At 38.3% G+C, this 25,407-nt stretch overlaps 1 protein-coding gene across 5 annotated transcripts in view; it reads left to right on the forward strand.

The window, feature by feature from the left end:
- Positions 1 to 25,407, forward strand: part of OSBPL3 (oxysterol binding protein like 3) — a 116,890-nt gene that overhangs the window by 68,911 nt on the left and 22,572 nt on the right. For 2 of the 5 annotated variants that reach the window (XM_067470253.1, XM_067470251.1), the window contains exons 5-13: positions 6 to 119; positions 2,006 to 2,179; positions 3,486 to 3,612; positions 5,475 to 5,578; positions 5,702 to 5,794; positions 8,634 to 8,729; positions 9,934 to 10,090; positions 13,588 to 13,718; positions 23,630 to 23,737. In XM_067470253.1, coding sequence (XP_067326354.1) covers positions 6 to 119; positions 2,006 to 2,179; positions 3,486 to 3,612; positions 5,475 to 5,578; positions 5,702 to 5,794; positions 8,634 to 8,729; positions 9,934 to 10,090; positions 13,588 to 13,718; positions 23,630 to 23,737 — 1,104 coding nt within the window. The remainder of the gene's footprint in view (positions 1 to 5; positions 120 to 2,005; positions 2,180 to 3,485; positions 3,613 to 5,474; positions 5,579 to 5,701; positions 5,795 to 8,633; positions 8,730 to 9,933; positions 10,091 to 13,587; positions 13,719 to 23,629; positions 23,738 to 25,407) is intronic. The other 3 variants (XM_067470254.1, XM_060782072.2, XM_067470255.1) reach the window with 3 other exon arrangements.

The raw sequence follows: 25,407 nt of genomic DNA on the forward strand, positions 1-25,407 counted from the left end.
TGCAGATAGAGAGGGGAAAGCTTCATGGATGTATAGATGTTGGGCTTTCAGTGATGTCTGTGAAGAAATCAACAAAATGTATAGATTTGGATACAGAAGAACATATTTATCATTTAAAGGTAATCATATTTAAACAATAACAAGATACGTCCTCTAAGTGCAAATATTTCACTCAGCTTAGATGTGTCTGCTTCTGTTCTCAAAATCCTTTTCAATCTACTATATATGCCCAGTTCACTAGGTTTGTTAAAATGCAATTTCACTTTCTCCTTATTTGGTAGGTTCAGATTGCATTTATCGTTAGACAACCAGAATGTTTCAGCTAGACATAGCTAGTTTGATTTGGTTTTTCAGTAAAGATAACTAGCATAATTTTTTTACATACGTTGTTGAAACTGTTGACAAAGCAAAACAAATAAAAATGGGTTTTAAAAACATATTTTTTCCACATTTGGATCTAGATTTGGTCATTGGTGTAAGAGTTCAGTTTGTGTTTCCATGGTTGAATAGTTTGAAAGAAAATATGTGATATCTTGTAGTTACTTCATAGGTGTATAATGTTCAGTCTAATTCCTTTATGGAATAAGCAATGTCATGGATCATTATATATCTTAGAAATTAAAATTGAGAATGAATTCTGGGTAGACCTTTGTGAATAAAATGTGCCTATCTTACATGTTAACCTTCTGATGTGGACTAAAAGATATGTGTGTCAGAACCCTGTTGTTTTGGGGGTTTTTTTCATGTCAGGAGTGACTTGAGAAACTGCAAGTTGCTTCTGGTGTGAGAGAATTGGCTGTCTGCAAGGATGTTGTCCAGAGGACGCTCAGATATTTTTGATGTTTTATCATCCTTGTGGGAGGCTTCTCTCATGTCCCCGCAATGGGGAGCTGGAGCTGATAGAGGGAGCTCATCCATGCTCTCCCCGGATTCGAACCTGCGACCTATCGGTCTTCAGTTCTGCTGGCTCAAGGGTTTAACCCATTGCACCACTGGGGGCTCCTAGTTCCTGTAGTGACAGTAACATGGTGCGGACTATCCAAAAATTGAAGCAATACTTACTTTTAATAATTATTGCAAAATAATTAATTTTTTGACCTTCAGTAATAACACTGTAGGTAAAATAAATCAAACTTTCATTCCTGGTATGGTTGCTGTCTCATGGCTTTAAAAAATCTGGTATCATAGAAATGTGCAATTGAAGCCAGGATTTAAGTATCTAGTACTGGATTTCCTGAGGTTTACTTTGAAGCATTTTTATCAGAATAGATATTTGTGATAGAATGTATGTTTTTGCCTAAAGTTTTCTTTTAATGAGTCACTATTTTAGAATTTTGTGGTAAATTAGTAGTTTGCTTGTGCTGCGTATGTAGATGGAAAATGGGCATGATGGGCCCTGGTAAAACTACAATGAAGCCATATTGCATGAAAGATGAAATCGGTAGATATAGTAGCAACATGGGGTGTTGTGACCACATTTGAGAAAATTTGCATTTGGGTTAAATATGGAATCTAGTTCTGAGACCAGGAACTTCATATTAGGAGATGTGGGGAGGGTGGAATAGTTGTGTTAATGGAACTTCTGATTGTTTATACTGCTGCTCCAAAAGAATTAAAATGCTTAATGGGCCAACCATCTTTCCCTGTTACTTGATTGGCTCCTTGGAAAATTTCAAGAACCCTCCTGCAAAGGAGGGAGTAGACTGCAACTTCATCATGCCAGATTTGTGGGAGTTTGTTGTCTGGCCACTGCAGTTTAAAACTAGCTATGAACTGCATTAAATGGTCAGTGTAGATGGGACCCCAGACTATGTCGTCTTACTAAATACAAATCGATTACACATCCATAACTCAAGGTTAGGAACCCATTACTGCAATATTGAACCATACTGGCCATTGACCATACTGAGAAGAAATAAATAGAACGCTTCAATCAAGTTGTGTTGCATTCTGGTAATTTGTCAAACTAGAGTTATTGTTTTCAATAACCTCAATTTCGTTCTAGGCAAACTCTCAGGAAGTCTTTGATGAATGGGTAGCAAAGCTTCGACATCATAGAATGTATCGTCAAAATGAAATTTCCATGTTTCCACATGATATCAACAATCATTTCTTCCCAGCATCATCTTCTATTACAGATTCAGTAACTGGCTTTTTGGAATCCCCAACAAGCAGAAAGGTAAAAAAAAAAGTTTTTGTAGATTATGATCTTGCCTCAGGGTAGAAATTGGTCTGAGCTCTGTGTATGGAATGTATTTGATGAATGGCATTTGAGGAGTCTCTGCTACCTGCAATAACTGAGATTGCCCTACTTGTGCTAATCAATTATATGTCAAGAGTGTCAATGAGCATTCAGCTCTTTCTGGCATTTACTGGAAACTGCATGGAATTTTCTAAGCCTGAAGTCATAATGTTAAAACATCAAGTCAAAACTTCACATGGGCTAATTGATGATAAAGAGCATGTGTTTCTTTGCTATTTTGTAGAATACAAAGTGCACTGTCTTCATTTATCTTATTCTAGGCTCAGATAAGTCTCTCTAGTCGCATCTAATTATCTTCCTGGTTGATCAAGGACTTGAGAAAATGGTGTAACTCCCCTAGATTTCATTAGATGGACTAATACTTCGTCATAGACTCGCTTTCTCCAATCTGCTGCTCTTTAGATGTCTGGGGTTGCAACTTCCATGAGCCCTCATCATCTGTATAAATAAAAATGTAATGTTCATTTGTGGGATTAACATAATTCAAAAACCACTGAACAAATTGACACCAAATTTGGACACAATACACCTATCAGGCCTACGAGTGACCGTCACTCATAAAAACACTGAAAAACACAGCAGAAGAGACTTTAATAGCCTAAAAACAAAAAATACATTACAACACATGCGCAAAACCACACACACATATATATATATATATATATATATATATATATATATATATACGCAGACACCCATATACACAAATATATACACACACATATACACACCCAAAACACATATACACAGACTGGGTCACAGCAACGCATGGCAGGGGATGACTAGCTAACAGTATTTGTGGAAATGATGGAGGCTGTATAAAACATCTTGATAGTCCCTATTTGGGGAAAGCTGGTTTATGATAAGCAACTGGATAACATTTGAAGTTCTGGCATGTGCCACTGCTCTTTAAAGGGTTGTAGCCACAAGCGAACTGTTGATAGATGTGTGTCATTGCTATCCACCTGATTAACATCAAGGCAAACAGAGCTTTTAATGTATACGGCCTTCATAATTTGGGGAGTTACTTTAGATAGATAGATAGATAGATAGATAGATAGATAGATAGATAGATGATAGATAGATATGCAGATCTCTTTATTAGACTTTCAAGTTCATATAACATAGCAATTAGGGTATTTATTTCATTTTTACAATATATATTGCAAGCTATACTTTGGAATATATTATTCGGTAATGAAGTCTTGCCTCCTTGAAACAGAGAGGCACCCTGACACAACAAAATTCAGTGCAGACTGGAAGTAGTTTGTCATTCTCCTGTTCAGCCAATGAGTCAAGGATCCCGCCTTGGCTACATTCTTCTGAAGAGATGGAAAGATGCTCCAAAGGTAATTTTTCAAAAAAAAAAAAACAGAATCCAAATTTTTATGTTATTGGGCATTTATAGATCATTTGTAATGTGTGCTTCTCTGTGACTTAGTGGTTGTCACATGTCATATGTTCCAGAATCTAGATTTTAAAGCAAGTTTTCACAAATTAGAAATGGAGTTAGGAAAGGAAATACACAGTTGGACAATGTATGGCACTGCGGTGCTTTCCAAAACCACATCCATGAACTTTTATTCTTCTCTCCTTCTTTGTCCTCTCCCAATACACTTGCCCTCTCCGCATACTAAGGATTTGAAAAAGCAATTTTGACCTACAATAGTGAGAGTGGGAGTATAATGCATTGGATCTCTGTCAGTAGGTGGATGGGTTTTGGAATCTTTGTTAGCATCATGGCTAAATGTTAATGGCTGCTGAGGAATATAGAAAGAGTTACCATATATATTCATGTATAAGTTGAGATCAGGTTTTGAGTCCAAAATTATGGATCTTTGTATGAAGACATTGAGGGCCATTCTACAGAGAGGGGAAAACACCAATGCTAGTTTCCCCAAACAAACATTAAAAAAGGCCAAAAGTGGAAACACAACTGACATAGAAGAGGGGTTTGGTGCTTCTTTTAGGTTCTCCCAGGATGGAGTAAGCTCTTACTTTTCTCCACTCTGTTCAGAGAAGGGGATGGGCATTGACCTGGAGATAAGCCACCCCAGGGTTTACAGTGATTTTTAACTAAAATTTCTGGACTTATACATGAGTATACATGATAATTTGTATCAGTGACTTTAATACATTTTTGCATTAGCTTGACATTTTGCATCCAAGAAAAGATACAAATACAGAGAATGGGCTGGAGGAGTGAATTTCCCTGTTATTAACCTGCACATTTCTCATTACTTGCACAGTTTCTGTCTGTGTGTGTGTGTGTTTTAAGATGGGAGATGGGTCATGCCTTTGTGGTTTTTGTATTTCTTGTTTGTTTGGGGTTTTTTGCATCTGTACTATACAAATCTTGGATGTACACTATCTATTGGCTTCCCAGGGAAAAGTGCACCCCAGTCTACAAGTCCAACAGTAAGCCAAGAATGTCGCTTTCCATCTCTGGCCATTGGCCAATCTTGTTTGTGCTTCTGAGAGATAATGTCCAAAACACATGGAGGACCAAATATATGGATAGAATATCTCTTCCAGGCCAGTTTAGATCTAGCTCAATTTTACTACTTCAGTTTTTATTAGAATTTCATACCATACAACTCAGAATCTCTTTAAACAAGGAGCATTTAATAATAAAAATGTCTCTAGGTGACATTTTTATGCTACAGATCAAAGCATTGTGTGCACATCTCCCCTTGAAATTTAGTAATGTTCTGCATTCAAAGATATTGGTAAAACCTCTTATCATTTCCCACAAAGGATTGTAAGTTTTTCGGATTGTATGGCCATGTTCCAGAAGCATTCTCTCCTGAGGTTTTGGTTGCATCTATGGCAGGCATCCTCAGAGGTTGTGAGACCTCATAGATGCAGGTGAAATGTCAGGAGAGAATGCTTCTGGAACATGGCCATACAGCCCGAAAAACTTAGAAAGTTGTTCATGCAGTGATAGTGTATTTTGTTCTCCCATGTTGAGTTTGCTAAAACAGCAGTACCTTGGCTTAATAACAATTATTTGCAATTCTGAATTACATTATTTGAGTCTATTTCATTTTAAAATCTGTTTTCCTTCTTGAATACTATTAGGATGAAAACTGTCAGATAACTTATTGCACCCTATAACCAGTCCATAAATAGCTGTGCAATCTGGTGCCTGTCTTTCTTCTTTCTCCCTAAGCTTACAAAGCCTCTGAAAATCCATTTTTTTCCCCAACAGAACTCTCCCATTGTCATAGCTATCTCTTGGAGATGAGCCAGCTTTTGCAAAGCATGGAAGTTCTCCATAGAACATACTCAGCACCAGCCATAAATGCCATGCAGGTTTGTTGTGAAAATTGCCTCTTTGGTAGGTCATGCTGTTGTTAGCTCATCTGAACATGCTTTCTAGAGTTGTGTCAAATGATGTTTTTCTTTTTCTCCTTTTCCCCATGTGCTATTCTAAAGGGCATCCCTTTTGAAAGTCCTAAAAAGGAAAAAAGGTCGCATAGAAGGTGGCGTTCCCGAGCCCTTGGTAAAGACACTAAAGCAATGTTGCAGGTAATCAACCCTTTACCCCTAATCCTGTGCCTCAGCCTAATATAGCAGAGTTTGGATACATTACTTCTTGGACCACAACTCCCAAGAAGCTGTCGTAAACAGCCTTCATGACAGATAATGATTTCATTTCATTCAGATAAAGGGGAGCCAGGAAGACAGTTCCACCATGTCTCCTGGGTCATCAGTTTGGAACCCCTCCCCCAGCAACAACATAGTAATACATAATACTAATATTGTGCTGTTCTAATAATAAAATATATTGTATACACATATAATATTGATAATAATATTTTAATGTAATAGAATATAATCCTAATAATACAATATAATAATAAGTTTATATTACATGTAATATTACTAATAATATTACAGTATAGTGGTATAGTACAATATAGAAATATATAATACTAATATTGTGCTGTGCTAATATTGTGTACACATATAATATTGATAGTAATATTATAATGTAATGCAACACAATACTAATAATAATACAATATAATAATTAATGTATTTTGTATTACATGCAATATTACAAATAATATTACGGTATAGTGGTATAGTACAGTATAGCAATATATGATACTAATATTGTGCTATGCTAATAATATATATTGTAGGTACATATAACTTGTAAGAGAGTCTGAGTCACCTTTGGGGTGAAAAACGCGGGATGTTTATTTATGTTGTAAATAAATAAATAATGTAAGCGGTATATAGTACAAAGGGTGTTAACTCACTAGATTTTTCATTCATTGAGGTTTTATTGACATAATAAACAATGCTTATATCCATGGGTGGATTTCTCTATCTGGTTGATGCTCATTTATTTAGTTTACTGAGTTTAGAGGGTTTGAGAAGAGAGATGGGGCATTGCAGTGTCATGCACGATATATTGTGCCAGTACCAAAAGTGGACTGAAAAAGATCTCTCTCTTAAGCCTTAAAAGGGATGCCAGTTGGAGGACTGATAGATTGGCAAGATCCAAATGAAAGCATAGTTGTATACAAGCTGTGAGGCTAGAGTACTGGTCAATTGACTGGTCAAATGTTATCATTGTCATCTTCATCCTCCTTCAGCATTTCATAAAGAGTAAAAATTGCAACTTTATCTCGTTTTTAGTGCTTCCAAGCAATGTATGATAGTTGCTTGTTCAATGTGAACGCACTTAAGATAGCCATAATGAAAAATCAAAGGTTCCTGTACTTTTAACAATTATCTGGAAGTTAAAGCCCTGCTCTCTTTTTTATGTGACTACCCTGAACCTACAACTCAATTTTGCAGCCAACTTCCATTTTTCAATCGTCTCTGAAAATTTCTGCAGATCTTTTTCTCAATTTCAGTTAACACGGCTCAGCTTTTCTGCTGATTCTTTGCTGTAGCCACAGCAGTCTATGAACAAAATTACATAGTTTAGGTAGGAGACATTGACATAAAATCATATACAAGCAGTTTTCAGAGAGGCACTGTTGTAGGTGACTTACTAGCAGCAATTCCACCCTCTGTGATGTCTGCCAGGTAATGCAAAGAACGAGGAGAAAAATAATTCAACCTAACTGGTAAAGTTCATGTTTGTGCACTGTCCCTGAGTACAAAGTGTTTACCAAGGCATTGTGGTAGTGGTAGTTCATCGGCAATGTAGTTCATGTGTGTGTGGTATGAAAGATTAGTTTTGTGCTGCTCCGTCTCCTCCCTCTGTCCAGAAAAGTGGAAAAAAGAAGTGATTACTCTCATATTTAAGGTACATTTGATGATCAGAATATGAGTTGCAAACATGTTGTGTGTGTGTGTGCCCTCAAGTCGCCTGTTGACATATGGCAACCCCATCAATTTCATACGGTTTTCTTAGGTTAAAAAATACTCAGGCAGTTCCTTCTAAAATATAGCCTACAGCACCCGCTATCCAATCCAAGTGCTAACCAGAGCTTCAAAGATCAGATAGAATCTTAGCTTTCTTTGCTTAGCTTCAAAGATCAGATAGAATCTGGTGCCTTTAGGGTAACCAGATTCTATGTTCCATGTTAGGTGGCTGCAAGTCCAGCTAACATGGCCTTGCAGCCATGTTAGGTGGACCAAAATATAGCTCATAGCTCCTCTCGGTCCAATAATGGTCTTCTGTCTTGGCCCAAACCATCAAGTACGTATAGCATCTATGGGGCCACTGTCATCTTCAAAGATATTCTCTAAACTGCGAATCTGCATTCAACAGGCCAGTCAATTTGCTCATCTTAGAAGTGTGTTGTCTGTAGAGCATTCCCAAATGAAGCTCTTTTATCCTGGGGAACAGATAACTCTGCTTATGTTCAGAAAGAGTCAGCACACCTTCATATGTCCATTACAACTCCCATATCTGCAATTTCATTTATCCATGTCTTCTCTAGGCCTTTTCTAGATCCTCCAGCATGACTATACGCTATTCCAGGGTTTGAAAACCCTTCATTTCAACTATTATCTGCAGTTTCACACACAGTCTGCAGAAGTATCCCCGGTGGATATGGGGTCCTACTGTAATTAATGAAAAGTTATAAAAGTGTTTACAAATGGAAGGTGGCAAAACCTATAATTATTCCACTTAGTGATCCACCATGTGATCCGTAAAGCGCCTGGGGGAGTGAGTGAAGTCTTTTTATATATTCTGGAGTTAGCAAAGTTTTCTTTGTTCTTTGTCATCATGGGGGTGGGACAGGGAGGAATAACACTTATAAATACTTGCTTTTGATTTGGCCAGTCAATTGACCGAGATTTTTTTGTTTTGTTTCTCGTTCTTTTTGCTTGTGACCGGTCAAATGCCAACCCCTAATAAACTGTCCAATACGCTTCTGCTGTGGCCACACTTTAGCCTAGCAATCCTGCCCCTTACCTTTTCTCTCCCCATACCCCTAGTCCCCTGAATTCAGCAAAACATTTAATGAGGAGTTGGAGTGCACACTTCCAGGTGAGTAACAGATAAGTCACTGCCTGCCCAAACTAAGTGGAAATATGTTGGGAAGTTTGCCTAGAAAAAGGAAAGCTAGAAAAAAATAAACATAGACCGATGGACAAAAAGATAATTTACCCTAGGACTAAAGCATAAGTCAGTCCTAGAATCCTTTGGGTATGGTGATGCTGGGATTATTTCACAAAATTTTGCATAACAGTGTGGATATTAATGAACAGGTTCTTTGCAGAGCATGAGGAATATAATCATGAAAGGGTATTGTTAGCAAATGAGCTTGTGCAGAAGATAGAAAACAGTTAAAAAGAACTTTCATTGTTAAACTAAGTGGGAGAGTATCCAGTCTCATACTGGGGTGGGAATTAAACAGTCCTACAAATCTTCTTGGACTGCAACTTTCAGCCAACTCGGTCAAATCTAGCAAATGATGAGAAATGCTGGGAACTATAGTTCAATGAAACCTAGAGACTGTTTGTTTCCCCTAGAAATTTGAAGAATTTTTTTTCCGTGTCAGGAGCAAAACTTAAAGTCGCTTCTGGTGTTAGAGAATTGGCCATCTGCAAGGACGTTGCCCAGGGGACACCCAGATGTTTTACCATCCAGTCAGAGGCTTCTCTCATGTCCCCGCATGAGGAGCTGGAGCTGACAAATGGGAGCTCACCCTGCTCCCCGGATTCAAATTGCCAACCTTTTAGTCAACAGTTCTGCCAGCACAAGGGTATAACCCATTTCACCACCAGGGGCTCCCAATGGCAGAGGGTTAAAGACGGCGTTATTTATTTATTTATCATGTCAGAAGCGAATTGAGGGTACAGTTATAATGTGTTTGAAAATTTGGCAATATGCTAAATGTCGTTTGACCACTTGGAGTGCCTCTGATGTTGCTATGAGAAAGTCCTCCATAGGGTAATTTAAAAGAAATATCTGTAAATCTGAAATGGGAAAGAAATTTAGGGAGGGAGTGCAAAAGCCTGAAAGATAAATCTCACCTAAGCAGGATTTTCAGGCCCTTAATTAATGTTTTGTATAAACTACATGACAAACTTAAATAAACTCTTATCTCTTAATTTTGGAGACTAAATAGTTTCTTTTCGTTCCTTTGGCAAATCTTGAATCTGACAACCTGGGGTTTATTCTTATTTCTGTTGTTATTGTTGTTAGCACTATTATTAATATCAGAAGCTGGTGTTTTTGTTCTTTGTAGGTTCCAAGTGTTCTTTCTGCTCCACTGAGACTGCATGCTTCCAATCCTAATTTATCTACATTAGATTTTGCTGAAGAGAAAATTTATTCGAATGGTTCTGAGACCACTTCGGAGTTTTCTAAAATGCAGGAAGACCTGTGTCACATAGCACATAAAGGTAAACCAGATTGTATTTATATTTACTGTGATTGTAATAAAAGTTATTAAGGCTGTGAGCAAGCAAGTAAAATAACAGTTTGCCTTAAAGTTATGATTTTAAAGCCTTTTTTGTCTTTAATATGTTGCTCTGTCATTCTTTTGATTGAAAATGAAAGAGTTATCAATCATGAATTGTTTCTTTGTTTATGTATTGCTCCCCATATCACAAGATCTGGGGTATTCAAGTAAAAGCCGTGTGAAATATTGTATTTAACCACTGAACTGTTTTTAACCACAGATTGAATTAGGCTAGTTACCTTATTTTGCTCTGAACTAAAGCATAAATTTGTTTATGCAGGCAGGTTGTAAAGGCCATCTAGAAAATTGCCTGCATGCATTAAGGGCATTTTGTAATATCTTCCCATTCGTCACATAATTCTCTGTAGCTGGTTCTTCATGCCCAAACAAAAAAGCCTTAGACTATTTGTGATGAACCAATTGCATGCAAGCTGAATAGTCTAGACTGCTGGTTTGAATGTAAGTTGCTGGAATCTTCTGTCCCGAAGGCATTTGTTAAAATCTTTATCCGAAAATGCAGTGGTAGATTACATCTGGCTTATATGTACACATGCTCCAAGTAGCTTGCTAAATTTCAGAGTTGGCATTTGTGATGTAAGGAGGTTGCTATGGCAGTAACCTATTTTTAGTAATTGGGGAAGAGGGAAAAAATCATTTTAAGGAGCTAGAAGGCCAGCTTAGGCTGGCAAGAGTCAGCCTTTTGCAAAATAAATAAATAAAGCAGTAGCTTTTCACTTGAGCCAACTGAGTATAAATGGTTCATCTATCTACACACAGCAGATTTAGTTATAAGGGAAACAGATACAGTCCTTGCTGAAATCTCATGTTCAACTTTTTACAATTAGGAAATATTTTGAGATCTTTATTAAACACAGAAATCAGTCAGTGGTGACCTCCCCCTTTTCTTGACGTTTTAAAAAAGCACTGACTTCCTAATTCTCTACCTTCCACAGTATAGTCAACCTTGTCATCAAGCTCTTACTTTTCTCATAACTAACACATGATTACTTTAGACCTATCATGTGGCCCTCCAATTTTTTTTTTATTGCAGCACTCAACATCACTATACTGTCAAAGGCTCATAGAGATTGCAGTGCAATAACTGAAAGACCCAAAGTCACCCCACCTACACACACTAATTCAATTTTAAGTGGTGAGATTATATTGAAGTAGCTCATACCTTGCAGCCATAGAGAAATAATTATTGGCCAGATCTTGCTAGTTTAAAATGGCTCTATGAATCATACTCTAGAAACAGCTGGATCCTGTTTTCTCACATGGCTCTGTTGGAATAAATTTAGAATATCATAATCCCATAAAGGCTTGAAACTGTCACCTTAGAGCCCAGTATTCTGGGAACTATACTCCAAATGAGCAATTTTCATTACATCGTGACTTCTGTGGAATTAAATTAGCCAATAGCATCAAGTACATGCCCTTATTGAAGCAGCTCCACTGGCTGCCAATAATTTTCCGGTCCCAAATCAAAGTGCAGGTTATCACCTATAAATCTCTACACAGTTCACTTCCAGCCTATCTTTGTGACCACATCTCCCCCTATGAACTGGTGCGGGCTCTAAGATCTGCTGGGAAGGCCCTACTCTTGTCTCACCTCCGCCTTTAGTGCGGTTGGCCGGGACAAGGGAAGGGACCTTCTCAGTGGTGGTGCCCTGGCTCTTGAACACCCTCCCCAGTAAACTTAGATAAGCCCCTACACTACAACACTTTAGGAAAACTCTTTCCTAAAAACCGGTTTTTTTCCAGCAGGCATTTGATAATGTTTAGACAATAACCAGAACTGATTGCCAGTCACTTAGCACTTTATATCTACATTCTGTGCATTCAGCTGGGCTGCTATATTGATCACATAGATCTTTTAATTAATTCTATTTTAATAGAGGTGGTTTTATCCAATTTAAAAACATTAAATTTTATCCAATTTAAAAGCATTAATTTATTAATGTTTTTATGTTGATGTATTTTATTTTATCTATTATGTATTTTATGTATGGTATCTTTGTGTGCTATTTTGTAAGCCACCCCGAGTCCTTATAGTAGATGGTGGCAGGGAATAAATGAATTAGTATTATTGTTGTTGTTGTTGTTGTTGTTGTTGTTGTAAAGGGGTTCTTACATCATCTAGATTCACCATGAGCTGTTGTTAACTTGTATCTTGGAATCTCACAGTATCTTATGTAGCTTTTACTCACAACTACAGTGGGCCTTCCATATCGGCTAGGATGTGGTTCCAAGACACATGTGTATACACATATTATAATCCATATATATATAAGCAGTCCCCAAATTACAAACAAACGACTTGCAAATGACTCACAGTTAAGAACGGAGGCAAGACAACAGGAAGTGAGAGAAATCTAACCCTCGGAAGGGAAATCCATTTCTGAAAGAGTTATCATGGGGAAAAAGTGTCACCAGTGGCACGTTCTCACCAATCCTTGTTTCCACAACAAGCCATTTTTTTCAAAATCCAATTGTCATAGAGACAGAAAGTGAGGTGACATCTTCTGAACAGAGGCACAGACAGAAAAAGAAACACAACGGGAATGTTAACTCTTCCCCATGTTATATCTCCCTCTGTATGGCTTCAAGTCATTTTTGAAACATAGCTGTCTTAAGAGGAAACTATCACAGAGGTTTCTTAGCAAAATTTGGTCAAAGAGAAGTTGCATTTGCCTTCCTCTAAGGCTGAGAGAAGGCCCCCCTGGTAGTGCAGTAGGTTAAACCGCTGAGCTTCTGAACTTGCTGACCAAAAGGTCAGCAGTTTGAATCCAAGGAACAGGGTGAGCTCCTGCTGTTAGGCCCAGCCTCTGCCAATCTAGCCATTTGAAACATGCAAATGTGAGCAGATCAATAGGTGCCACTTCTACGGGAAGGTAACGGTGCGCCATACCAACAGTGGCTCTTTGGCTTAGAAATGGAGATGAGCACCAACCCCTAGAGTCGGGCACAACTAGACTTAACATCAGGGGAAACCTTTACCTTTACTTATGGCTGAGAAATTGTGGCTTGCTCAAGCAAATCATTTGTCTTTAGCCAGTTCCCTTGGGCAATTCTGAAATTATCCATCCAAATAATGTATGCTAAGGCTTTAGTCAAAATAAATCTTGTGAACTGAGACTCAGAGAACTAATTGTATAACTGACATTTCCTCTTTAATGAAGTGCTTACTTTTTAATGATGTAGCCTAGTCTTGTTTTTGGTTGTTTTGTTTTGATATTTATATCTCACTAATCAAGACAACTCAAATAGTTTACATAAACACTGTTTTTAAAAATCATCTCTAAAAACAAGTTTATGCTCTTGCCTATTTCTCTCTTTTGTCTGATTCTAGTATATTGCATTGAATTTGCCTACATTTTGACCTCCTGATTATGTTGTCACTTACGTAACACAGATATTTCTAAACTATTTTTCTAGTGTACTTTACCTTAAAGTCGGCTTTTAGTACAATATCAACTGAGAGAGAGAAGCTAAAGCAGATGTTTGATCATGATGCAGTCTCATCGCCATCTGCTCAGATAGTTGGACTGAAGAATGCCTTATCATCTGTAAGTTACCATGTTTATTGCACTGATGTTCAGAGACATGCGCTATAGCTCACACTAACCTCTTCTTGCTTTGATCTTTGCCTGTGTTTATTCTTCGTTGAGATCCCAGAGAAAGAATGCTGTTCAGAAGTCAAAGAGCTTTCATGTCATGTTCGAAGTGTGCATATTTGTTTCAGAAGCAAGTGCCAAATGCTTATGACCGTATATGAATGGACATCCTGTACAAATTAGGGATCCTTATAGAAGGCACAATTGTGCTGTGAAGGCACATATCTGTTATGTGTCTTGTGCAATGCCTTTATTATTGGACATTCTATGGCTGCAATTCTCTTAGGGACAAATACAAATGTTTCTCTTATGCCTCTATATTTCTTTCTCCCATTACCATGCCTCCCTCTCTGTTACTATACAGATTTTGGAAGCCCCCCCCCCCCTTTCAAATATGGCCATCAAAAACTGCAAAATCAGAAGAGTGCCTGGCACAAAATAGCCAGACACAAAATAATTACGTCAACACTAAGGCTTCTGGAGGACCATAATAGATCTCAGTACTGCTGTAATTATTCTAAGTCCGGCTATGGTGACATAGCCAGATGCTTCTCTGTTCCTGCCTATTTCTTCTGGATCTCCATAAAATGCCACGTGAAATGCCTTGCAGGGTTGTGTGATAAATCTGAGATGGAAGGGATGTATAGGGCTCAGCCTAGTATAGGCGCGCTTACACAACAGCTATGCTTATGAATTGCGGGCAGTGTGAGCAAATTTTACCTCCATAGAAGTGCAGCATTCATGTGAAGTGCTTTCTTCAGAGCCATTTGTATTTCTGGGAGAAAACAGAAGAATGCATTTCATAGCAGGGTTGGTCTAGCTATGACCAGAGTGACTATGTAAAAAATTATTTCTGTGCAGAATACCCATAGTTATTTGAGTCGAATGTGCCATCAAATCTAATGCACGCCTCAATTTTCAATACCCTGAAACCAAAAAAGCGGTAAAAGTGTCCTCTTTGTAAGGTGTGCATTACTGTTGCTTCCTGCTTAGAAGTCCTTCATTTGAAAAAAATAATTGTGTTACAGAACATCAAAGTAATAGAAAGAAAAACCTTTGGATGCACCTACGCTGTAGAATGAATGCACTTTAATTGCCTTGGTTCAATGCTATGGAATCCAGGAGCTTCTCTGCCAAGGAATGCTGGTGCCTCACCAAACTGCAAATCCCAGGATTGCATAGCATTTATCCCTAGCCATTTCATTAGAGATGATGTCTCTCAGACAGGAGCTCCAGATGCAGCTCCTGAAGCACCTTGTTTGTTTGTTTGTTTGTTTGTTTGTTTGTTTGAACATTCATATCCTGTCCTGCTCACCTCCAAAGAGGGACTCAGGATGGCTACCAACAGGCATTATTCAATGCCAACATCATATAAAACATAACATACAATACAATTAGTAAAATTAAAAATAGTTATAAATATACATTAAAACAGTTCACCATATCACCTTCCCTTTTTCCTTTGGCTCCGCACTAAGATTAGTGTATGATGCAAATCTCATGCGCACTCCAATTTTGGCAAGGCCATTTAGTCAAAAAACATAAGCTTTAGACTCGTGAAAATACTGTAATTTCTGGAAAAACTAGAGATTGTTCGGATACTGGATGAGAACTGCACAAAATATTTGTTTTCTTTGAAGCAGAAAGGAAAGTGTTAAAAAGTATTCACTTAAGAGAATGAGCTAGTCAAATATTAGCATCCCTAATATGGTAGAGGTGGAATTAATTTCTTCTAAAATTATATTATTTCAGAATTAGTCTCTTGTCTAACAGATGAAAGCAAAATGTGGGCATTGTGGGATACTTGTAAAAGCTGTGATGAAATGTATCATCAAGTCACTGAATGATGGTGTGTCACAAACTGAAATATCTGAGATGAGCCTGTTGTAGACAATTTTAAAAGGCAAACTGCTTTAATTGTGAAGACTTTAATATAAATTCTGTTGAGGTTCCTAGAATGTGCTTTGTCCTTAGAACTACTTACTGGGAAGGGTCCTTTCTGGTTGTGTAAATTATTGATGAATTGTTGAATATGGAGGAAAAAAAATATTACTTCACAGTATTCTCCCCACATTAGACTGTCCCAAAGTGTTGCATGAGAATTATTCTTAAAAGAAAAAAAACATGCTTTCCTGTGCCAAAAACTGCATTTTATTCTGAAAACAAATTTTCCTGCACACACAAAAAATATTTTTTGCTCAAGACACCCATTTACTCCACTGGAAATAAGGTTCACAGAACAAGGTATGGGCTTTTCTCCACCAAATAATTCGTATGAGACACTTTGGGATGTCAGACACAAGGGGAATATTGAGCAGAATTATCATTTTATATGATTATTCCATTTTAAAATCCTAAAACAGATTTATTAATATTCTTACCATCTCAAACTGCATCTGTATTTCCTTTTCTCATCCTCCTTCTTTAGGCTAACTGAAAAAAATCTATCAATAGCTGCTGTCACATTTTAATCTCATCGTATTGAATGCTTTATGATGTGTTAGTATTATGTGTATGGATGTGTTTTCAAGTTCGCTGTTGACCTTTGGAGATCCTATAAATTTCATAGGGCTTTCTTAGGGAAAGAGTTTTGTCAGTTCCATCCTTTGAAATGTAGCCTATAGCACCTGCCATCCAAGTATTATCCAGGACTGGCCTTGCATAGTTTCCAAGATGAGACAAGATTTGGTGCCTTTGGGGTGTTTTTGCCCAGTGTTAATATGTCCTCTTTTAATTCCCTTCTTTGACTAGCAGACAACGCTGTCAAGATATTAGCCCATTTGAAGTACTATCGTTAGCATTTTCCTAGACAATATGAGATTCACTTTGGCATGCTTATTGCTAAGCCTGTGGCTGATCACAGCCATCAGGCTCACAGGAGTTAGCTCTGTCAGGGAGAAGAAGTGTGTCAGCTGTTCTCATAGGTTGGAACGTATGTTCTGTTGGATTTGGGGGTTGGTGAGCTGGAGCAAATTCAGAGTGACAGCTATTTCTCGTTTGCTATGAAGAGTCACTGTCTGAGCACAGCTTTAGAGTTCAGAGCATAGAGCACAATAGAATCCTTTGTCACAGAGCTAGAAAATGTCACTTTTTAGACTATAACTGCCCAAACCTACCAGTTTGGACCATTTTGGGAGTTGTGGACCAAAAGAAGGTTTTTTTTTTGTTCACAAAACTTTTTGTTTTCATTGTTTTAAGTTCCACACCATGTTCCAGTAAGAGTGTTCTCAATCAGTACATGCACAAAATAGTTACATGCTTTAAACGGCAGACCCAGTTATCAGAACTATGATATTTCCCTTGCAAGGATGTAAGTTATCAAGATTCATGCTTGAACAAAGGACCAGTCAATCAGAAAACTATATGCATAAGTATTTGAGATGAATCGGTGCATCCCAGAAGCCTTGGTGAGTAGCATTGCTTTCACTTTGGTCCTAAATTAAATGAAAGAATCACACAGCCCAACCATCCGCGCAAGCAGATGGCAACTGGTAGATTCCATATATTCTGTATCTCAAAAACTAGAGCTCATAGGGGGAAAATCACACCATTTTTGGAATCACAAGGTCAGATATACCCAGAAACAGGTCTAACATTTGAGTCACCAAAATGTGTGTTGGTCATTGATAGTTGGAAGAGACCACATAGACCATCTAGTCCAACCCCTTGCTATGCAGAAATAAACAAAGCACAACCAACAGATGGCAAAATTAGTGTCATTCTAAAGTGAAACCACTGTTGGTTCCAATCGGGTTTTCAAGGGGAGGGCATTCCACAACTTAAAAGTACTTACCTATGTCATAACTCAGAAATCCTTCTATGTCCCAACACTAGTATTATCTTCACTAATGGGATATAGAGCCCTTAGTAGACCATAATACTCAGACACAGTTTGTTCTTATATACCATAAAACATTGTTTAAACTCCAAAAGATTCCCCGTAGATTTGTAGGATTTTTAAAGGCAACACTGACAGAATGGTTCCAGAAGTCAAGAGTGACGTTTGTAGACGGTCCATGTTTTGCAGGCATATAACAGAGTTGATGGGAAAATAGCTTTATAAACAAGCATCCTGATATCTCTACAGATGTCCCAATCCTCAAACACTCTACTCCATTTAAAAAAAATACTGTGCTTACTGAGCTCAGGTGGTGTTGTATTTTAGGATGATGTTGAGTTTTCAGGAGAGGTGGCTGCCTAGGTAGTGGAAATTGTCAATATTTTCTAGCATTACACTTTTGATATATAATGGTGTGAATGATATGGATTGTGCAGATGTGTTAGTTTCCAGACAGTAGTTTGCCTTGAAAGTCACTGCCAAGAATTAAGCTGAAATCTTGTTGTATTCCTGAAGGAAATATTGATTGTGACAAATCATGTCCAGGAAATCCTAGAGAAGAAGGGTTGGCAAACAAGGTGTAAATACAAGCGACCCTGCCAAATTCTCCTGGGAACAAGAGGATACAATTTAAACGCCATTACTGAAAGTGCCCCTTTGGCTTTATTCCCAGTTGTTCCTGTTTCAGGAGAGATCTGAGGACTGATGAGAGAGTGTGTGTGATTGTTTTAAAAGTGGGGGAAAGGCCATGGTTTAGCTAAAATCAGAAGGAGTCTGAAATCTGGGACCCCCAAGCTGGGTGCTTTGAGAAATGTTAGGTGTACTCTTTTCTATGAAAGAATATCTCACAGTCAGAAAACAGAACTGACACCTAATTAGAAGAGACTGTAGGACTGCTTTAACAACAGATTTGGAGAAGTTTTTGCATTGGGAGCTGTTGTAGCATCTTTGTTCACAAATGTTGAAAGAAAGCCTCAGCATCAATTCCACCTTAGTTACATCCTGCTTTGATTTAATACTTGTGTCATGATAGGCTATTAACAACCTAAAGCTACAAATATCATAGTGTTTCCCTTTGTTTCACTGTAATAGCATTATTGATTTGAATGGAACTGAATGCTGTTTAGCTACAAAATTGTCAAAAGATGACACACGAGCCTCCAAGTTCCAAAGGGAGAACTGGAATGACCCATACATGTTATCTTGGTGCCGTTTTATTGCCTTAAAAAGAGCAGGAGATATCGTGGGGATAAAGATCAAAACTACATTTCAGACCTCTCTCTAAATTAGCAACAAGAATTGTGTGTCCAGCAGACTCTAGCCACGGGCCACTGGATCCTTTCACATTATTGTTTAAACAAGAGAAAGAAAAAGAAATATCATTCAAAAAATATCTGAGGGGCATTGTTTGGATGCTAAATTGTATCTCAGGGGCCTTTAACCTAAATATAGTCCAGTGGTTCTCAATCTGTGTGTCCCCAGATATTTTGCCTTCAACTCCCAGAAATCTTAACAGCTGGTAAACTGACTGGGATTTCTGGGAGTTGTAGGCCAAAACACCTGGGGACCCATAGGTTGAGAACCACTGATATAGTCCAAGGTCACTTTCAGTCACAACTTTGAGTGACATTGCAAATCGCTAAGGGTCCAAAAATGGTGAAGTTGGCCAGTGCAGAAGTGATCAAACTACAAGAAAGGAGATTCCATCTGAACATGAGGAAGAACTTCCTGACTGTGAGAGCCATTCAGCAGTGGAACTCTCTGCCCTGGAGTGTGGTGGAGGCTTCTTCTTTGGAGGTTTTTAAACAGAGGCTAGATGGCCATCTGTAAGGGGTGCTTTGAATGCAATATTCCTGCTTCTTGGCAGGGTGTTGGACTGGATGGCCCATGAGGTGTCTTCCAACTCTATGTTTCTATGATTCTATTCTATGATGCTCCAGATGTTGTTGGGCTGCAGCTCTGATAAACTTTGCTTGCATTGTCCATAGTGAAGCGTCATAGGTGTTTGACATCTGAAGGGCTCATTTATCCCCTCTTTTGCAATGATGCAGCTTGACCCCTAAGATACTCTCGCACACAAATCTTTGCTGTAGTCTAGTTAATGGTATATTCAATCTCACAACTGTATTTTATGAAGTTAAATTAATTAACTTAATGGTTGTTTGTCAGGGTATGTATATTTGCCACCTGCTTTCTCACCATGTGATGGGAGAGCAGATTGATGTTCCCATCTCTCCTGTGAGCCTGCTTCCCATATCCTTTTGACTGAGTGCAGAGTACATTCTGAGCTGAGTTTAGTGATAATGTGTGGACACATGTCACACTATGTTAGGAAAGCAGTCATTAAACTGATTATCTGAAATAGTCAGGGAATTTTTTAAAAGATCTAGCCAGATAACTGCCAAAAAGACATAGTACTTCTTCCAAATACTAAGCAATATTTCAGATAATGAAATACAGGTTGATTATCTAAAATGGGACCAGAAGTGTTTTGGGTTTCAGATATATGTACAGTATATATTTGGATTTTGGAATATTTGCATATATATAGTGAGATCCTTTGGAAAGGAGACTCAAGTCTTAACATGAAATTCATTTCATAGAATCATTGAGTTAGAAGAGACTTCTTGGGTCATCCAGTCCAACCTCCTGCCAAGAAGCAGGAAAATCGCATTCAAAGCATACCCAACAGATGACCATCCAGCCTCTGTTTAAAAGCCTCCAAAGAAGGAGCCTCCGCTGCACTCCTGGGCAGAGAGTTCCACTGCTAAACAGCTCTCACAGTTAAGAAGTTCTTCCTAATGTTCAGGTGGAATCTCTTTTCCTTTAGTTTGAAGCCATTGTTCCGTGTCCTAGTCTCCAGGGCAGTTACAAACAAGCTTGCTCCCTCCTCTGTATGACTTCCCCTCACATATTTATACATGGCCATCATTTATATACACATAGCTTGAAAGAAATCTTGTATACAATATTTTAAATAATTTTGTGCATAAACAAAGTCTGTGTACATTGCACAATCAAAAGCTAAAGATGCCATTATTGCAGTCACCCATGTATTTGGACAATTTTGGATTTTGAAGCATTTTGGTTTTCTAGATAAGGGATACTTAACCTCTATTAATGTTTGGGTTTTTCAAAGAACTTTGGTGGAAGTGGATGTCCAAGATCAGAGCATATGCATTAATTCAGTTTTGCCCCCTATTAGATCATTTCAAAGGGATATCTGTTATGTGGTTATTCTGTTTCTCATAGTGAGAAGATCACATTCAGGACAATGAGAGCAATTGTGTGCTTTCCTCATTATTCCTCAGCAAAACGAGTCATAGTTCACTAGCAAAGAATACAGATTTTGCATGCAATGTGTCCCACATTTGGTTCCCAGCATCTTTAGGTAGAGAGCCTAAGAGACTTAAGAAACTTCCTGGAAATCATAGACAGGTGTTTTCAGTGGGCATAAGCTCTGAGTCCCCTTCGGGGTGAGAAGGGTGGCATATAAATGTCATAAATAAATAAACGATTCAGTGATTTGATTCCTGTGTTTATAACTTACATGTAGTCATCATGAATTGTAGTCAATGGTATCTTTGTCTCTATATCAAATTAAAGTAGTCTGACTTGGTGCCCATTATCACATCATGCAGACTGAAATGCCATCATTCTTGTACTGTGTAAAGAAATCCATACTGAATCTCCCAGCATTTAGTTTCAGTGGATAATCCTGGGCTCTAGCATTACCGGAGAGAGGGAAATCCATCTCATTCAATTAGCGCGGATCTGTCTAGACATTGAAAATGTTACTGTGAGCTATCAAGTTGGGATCTGTGTGCATAATTGGTTGTTTGAGAAACAAAATATGATCTACAGCAATGCTACTCAAAGTAATGTTGATCCCCGGCCCATAACTGCGGGCCCCTTTCAAATTTCCAGGAAAGTAAGAAAGAATTATAGACAATCGGCACAAATGTGGTGTTGGCCCCTGGCATATGGAGAAAAAAATGGTTAGTCCTTCATATGTGATAACCTGGGAACCAGTAATCTCTACAGCTCATAAAATGTTGTTTGACATGTGTCTCATCTAGTCGGTAATGTCTTTTTGCTTTTTAATTTCTGTACTTGCTGCACCATGCCACATTTGAAAAGAAACATGGAACTCTGTAGACATTTCCATTAGTGTATTTCCCTATAGACCTAGCTTTTCTGACATTCCGAACAAAACTCATATTCTTAAAACAGAACGCCTGAAGGATATTTAAAGTACAATCTTTTAGGAATCTATTTTAAAGTAAGTCCTGTAGCATTTCCAGACAATGGATATAGAGTTAAAAATAAGGGAAGATAATTAGAGAATGCAAATTCCCTCATGATTAGTCATACTTATTCTAAAAATATCTTAATTTTGTTTGCAAGAAGCACGTTACTCCCATTTGCTGAAGAGGCTTGTTTGAGCCTTTGATTACTTATACACAGTTTAGTGACAGTTATTACCATAGCAGTGTGCTTTTCCTGCTTTTCTTCATGTTGTAACAGGGTTGGCTGCATGCCACTTCTTCTAGTAGTGTTCTCCAGAATCAGGTCTAATTTATATATGCCAGTATGATTGCTGTCAGCACCTGGAGCCACAGCAGGTTAAACTGCTGAGTTGCTGAACTTGCTGATCGAAAGGTTGACAGTTTGAATCTGGGGAGTGGAGTGAGCTCCCACAGTTAGGCCCAACTTCTGCCAACTGAACAGTTTGAAAACATGCAAATGTGAATAGATCAATAGGTACTGCTTCTGTGGGAAGATAATGATGCTCCATGCAGTCATGCTGGCCTCATGACTTTGAGGTGTCTATGGCTCTTTGGCTTAGAAATTGAGATGAGATCTCCACCCCAGAGTCATACACAACTAGACTTAATGTCAGGGGAAACCTTTACCTTTACCTTTTTATGATTGTTGTCAGCCAGTTGTCCTGTCTAGTTCTTCTTTGTCTGACCTAATGTGAAAACTAAGAGAATAATTGTCTTATTATCCCTTCAACTAGGGATAATACGTGTTAAGTTTTCCAATGAAAAGACAGAGATGTTTGAGCTATAACAAGAGGGAAGAGAAAGGCATACTCTTCTCTATTTTGATGTGAGGACATTATTTGCCGGAGCATACTCTAGAAACTGATAATTTCAGATTTAAATTCCAAAATGATTAGTCAGACTTGTATATAAAGTCATGTTCCTTTTGAAGATTTCTGAAGTGATTAGTCAGACTTGTACTAATCATGGTCCATTTTGAAGAAGCCATGACTCGAAAGTGAAGACGTAAATGTTGCATTGTTTGAATCAAAATAGCTGGCTGTGGAGGATCCTGTGTACTAAGAGCCCACTGAAGAGCTTTATTTATACCCACTTTTATGTTTTCTGCTGATCTCTTGAATCATCCTACACGCCCCAGTATTATTAAAACCAAGCAAGGGACCATAGGGAATGGAAGTTAACCCTTCCCTTTCAAACCCTTATTCTGAAAAATATCTCCCTCCTTCAGTGTTGAGTAGTAGAAAAAAAGGCCCTGATGAAATGTGTTTGCACGTTGGAGTTGTGTTTGGAGGGGGAAAAGTTAAATCCGCAATCTCAGTCCAGATCATATTTAGTTTTCAGTTTTTTCTTGCAAGCTTAATGTTGCTACATCCATCATATTTAATGTCATGTGCAGTTAGATCCTTAGTAGATCCCAATAGCTGCTCTACATTATGGCTCTTGAAACCATATAACAAAGCAATAGTTGGGTGCAGCATTAGCCCACTCTTCCAGTTGGGTGCAGCGTTAGCCCACTCCTGCTTCTTTAGATGGTACTTGGCTTTTTAAAAAGCTACACCATATGCTTCTAAGTGGCTTTCAATGTGTTTGAATTATTTAGCATACAGAAAGATCAATAAAGAATCCAAGTTTTCTCTCTACATTTTTCTGAAGCTCTGTTCTCTCTGTGTTTTGTACCATTAGCCAAGATACCTTGACAGCCCAAATGTGCTTGTTCTTTGTCTTAAATATTCCAGGCCATAGCACAAAACACAGATCTTAAAGACCGGTTACGCAGAATACATGCCGAATCTATGCTTCTTGATTCAGCAGCTAATGCAAAATCCAACCCTGATTTGGCAAAGGTGGGTATAGCTTTCCTATCTTTCTGCGGTGCTGCTTGTTGCATCTTCCCCTTTCCCTGACTCTACTGATGCCCAGCATCCCTCTCCATCCCATCCTGCTCTTCCTGCTTATATGAGTCATCTGATCATAGCATTGTGTGCATTAATTGCAAATGCTTCGCACAGCATGTTTTTGACTGATTTTAGCTGACAAGCTTCCATTTCCTCTGTAGGTTTTTTTTTTTGGCAGTATCCGTTCTGTCCTTTTGTTTGGTATCATTGAATTGTTGGTAGCATCAGCACTTCACATATAATTTCACAAGAGAGAAGGATCTTTCAACATAGTTTGAAAATGCATTTCACAAAAGGGACCAAGCATAATAATATGCCAGCACACATACACAGACTCATCCCAGGTTGTTACTATTTGAAGGAAGAAGTTGTGAAGGTGAAATGTATCTCAAGTCACAGTTTCACTGCCAGTTGTCACATTATCCTTTTCGCTTCAATGTTTCTATTATGAGTAGCTGAGCTCTCTTGCATGCCAGATAAAAATGAATGGAGATGAATGAATGCATGGCTAATAGTAGCAGATAGTGAACATTTTTAAAGAAGTAAACTGGTGTAATATCCTTTAAACATTTTTAAAGAAGTAAGCTGGTGTAATATCATTTAATACAAATATTAATAGGAGGTCACAATATATATCTTAAATTTTGAGAAACTAAATGGAAACGTGGGTTAACCTATTGATAGATATTGTGTTAAAATGGGTACTGTCAATGAACTCCAGTGATGAATTTTGGGACTGTAAGGTATACATAAACACACCATATAGAGCCGTGGTTCTCAACCTTCCGGATGCTGCAACCCCTTAATACAGTTCCACATGTTGTGGTGACCTCCCTCCCACCCAACCATAAAAAACTGTAATTTTGTTACTATTATGAATCATAATGTAAATATCTGATATGCAGGGTGCATTTTCATTCACTGGACCAAATTTGGCACAACTACCCAATATGCCCACATTTGAATACTGGTGGGGTTGAGGGAGGGATTGATTTTGTCTCTTGGAAGTCGTATTGCTGGGATTTATAGTTCACCAACAAGCAAAAAGTATTCTGAACTCCACCAATGATGGAATTGAACCAATCTCGACCCACAGAACTCCCATGATCAACAGAAAGTACTGGAAGAGTTTGGTGGGCATTGACCTTGAATTTTGGAGTTGTAGTTCACCTACATTCAGAGAGAACTGTGGATTCAGACAATGATGGATCTGGACCAAACTTGGCACGAATATTCAATATGCCCAAATGGGAGCACTGGTGGACTTTGGGGAAAATAGACCTTGACATTGGGAGTTGTAGTTGCTGGGATTTATAGTTCACCTACAATCAAAGAGCATTCTGAACCCCACCAACGATATAATTGGGCCAAACTTCCAACACAGAAGCCCCATGGCCAACAGAAAATACTGATGATCTTTGGTGACCCCTCGGGCACCATCCTTGTGACCCCCTCCACGGGTCCCAACTCCAGGTTGAGAAATGCTGATGGAGAGAAATCTGTTAGTGTCTCATGCATATGTAAGGTCCTCTCCAGATGCAGTTGGGCATTTTTGTCCAATTCACAATGCTCTCAATCAGTTCTCAAGTGTGAAATTAGAGTTGACCTTAGGTGCTGTA

Source organism: Anolis sagrei, chromosome 6 (assembly GCF_037176765.1).
Source record: "Anolis sagrei isolate rAnoSag1 chromosome 6, rAnoSag1.mat, whole genome shotgun sequence".
In the NCBI taxonomy this organism is placed as follows: domain Eukaryota; kingdom Metazoa; phylum Chordata; class Lepidosauria; order Squamata; family Dactyloidae; genus Anolis; species Anolis sagrei.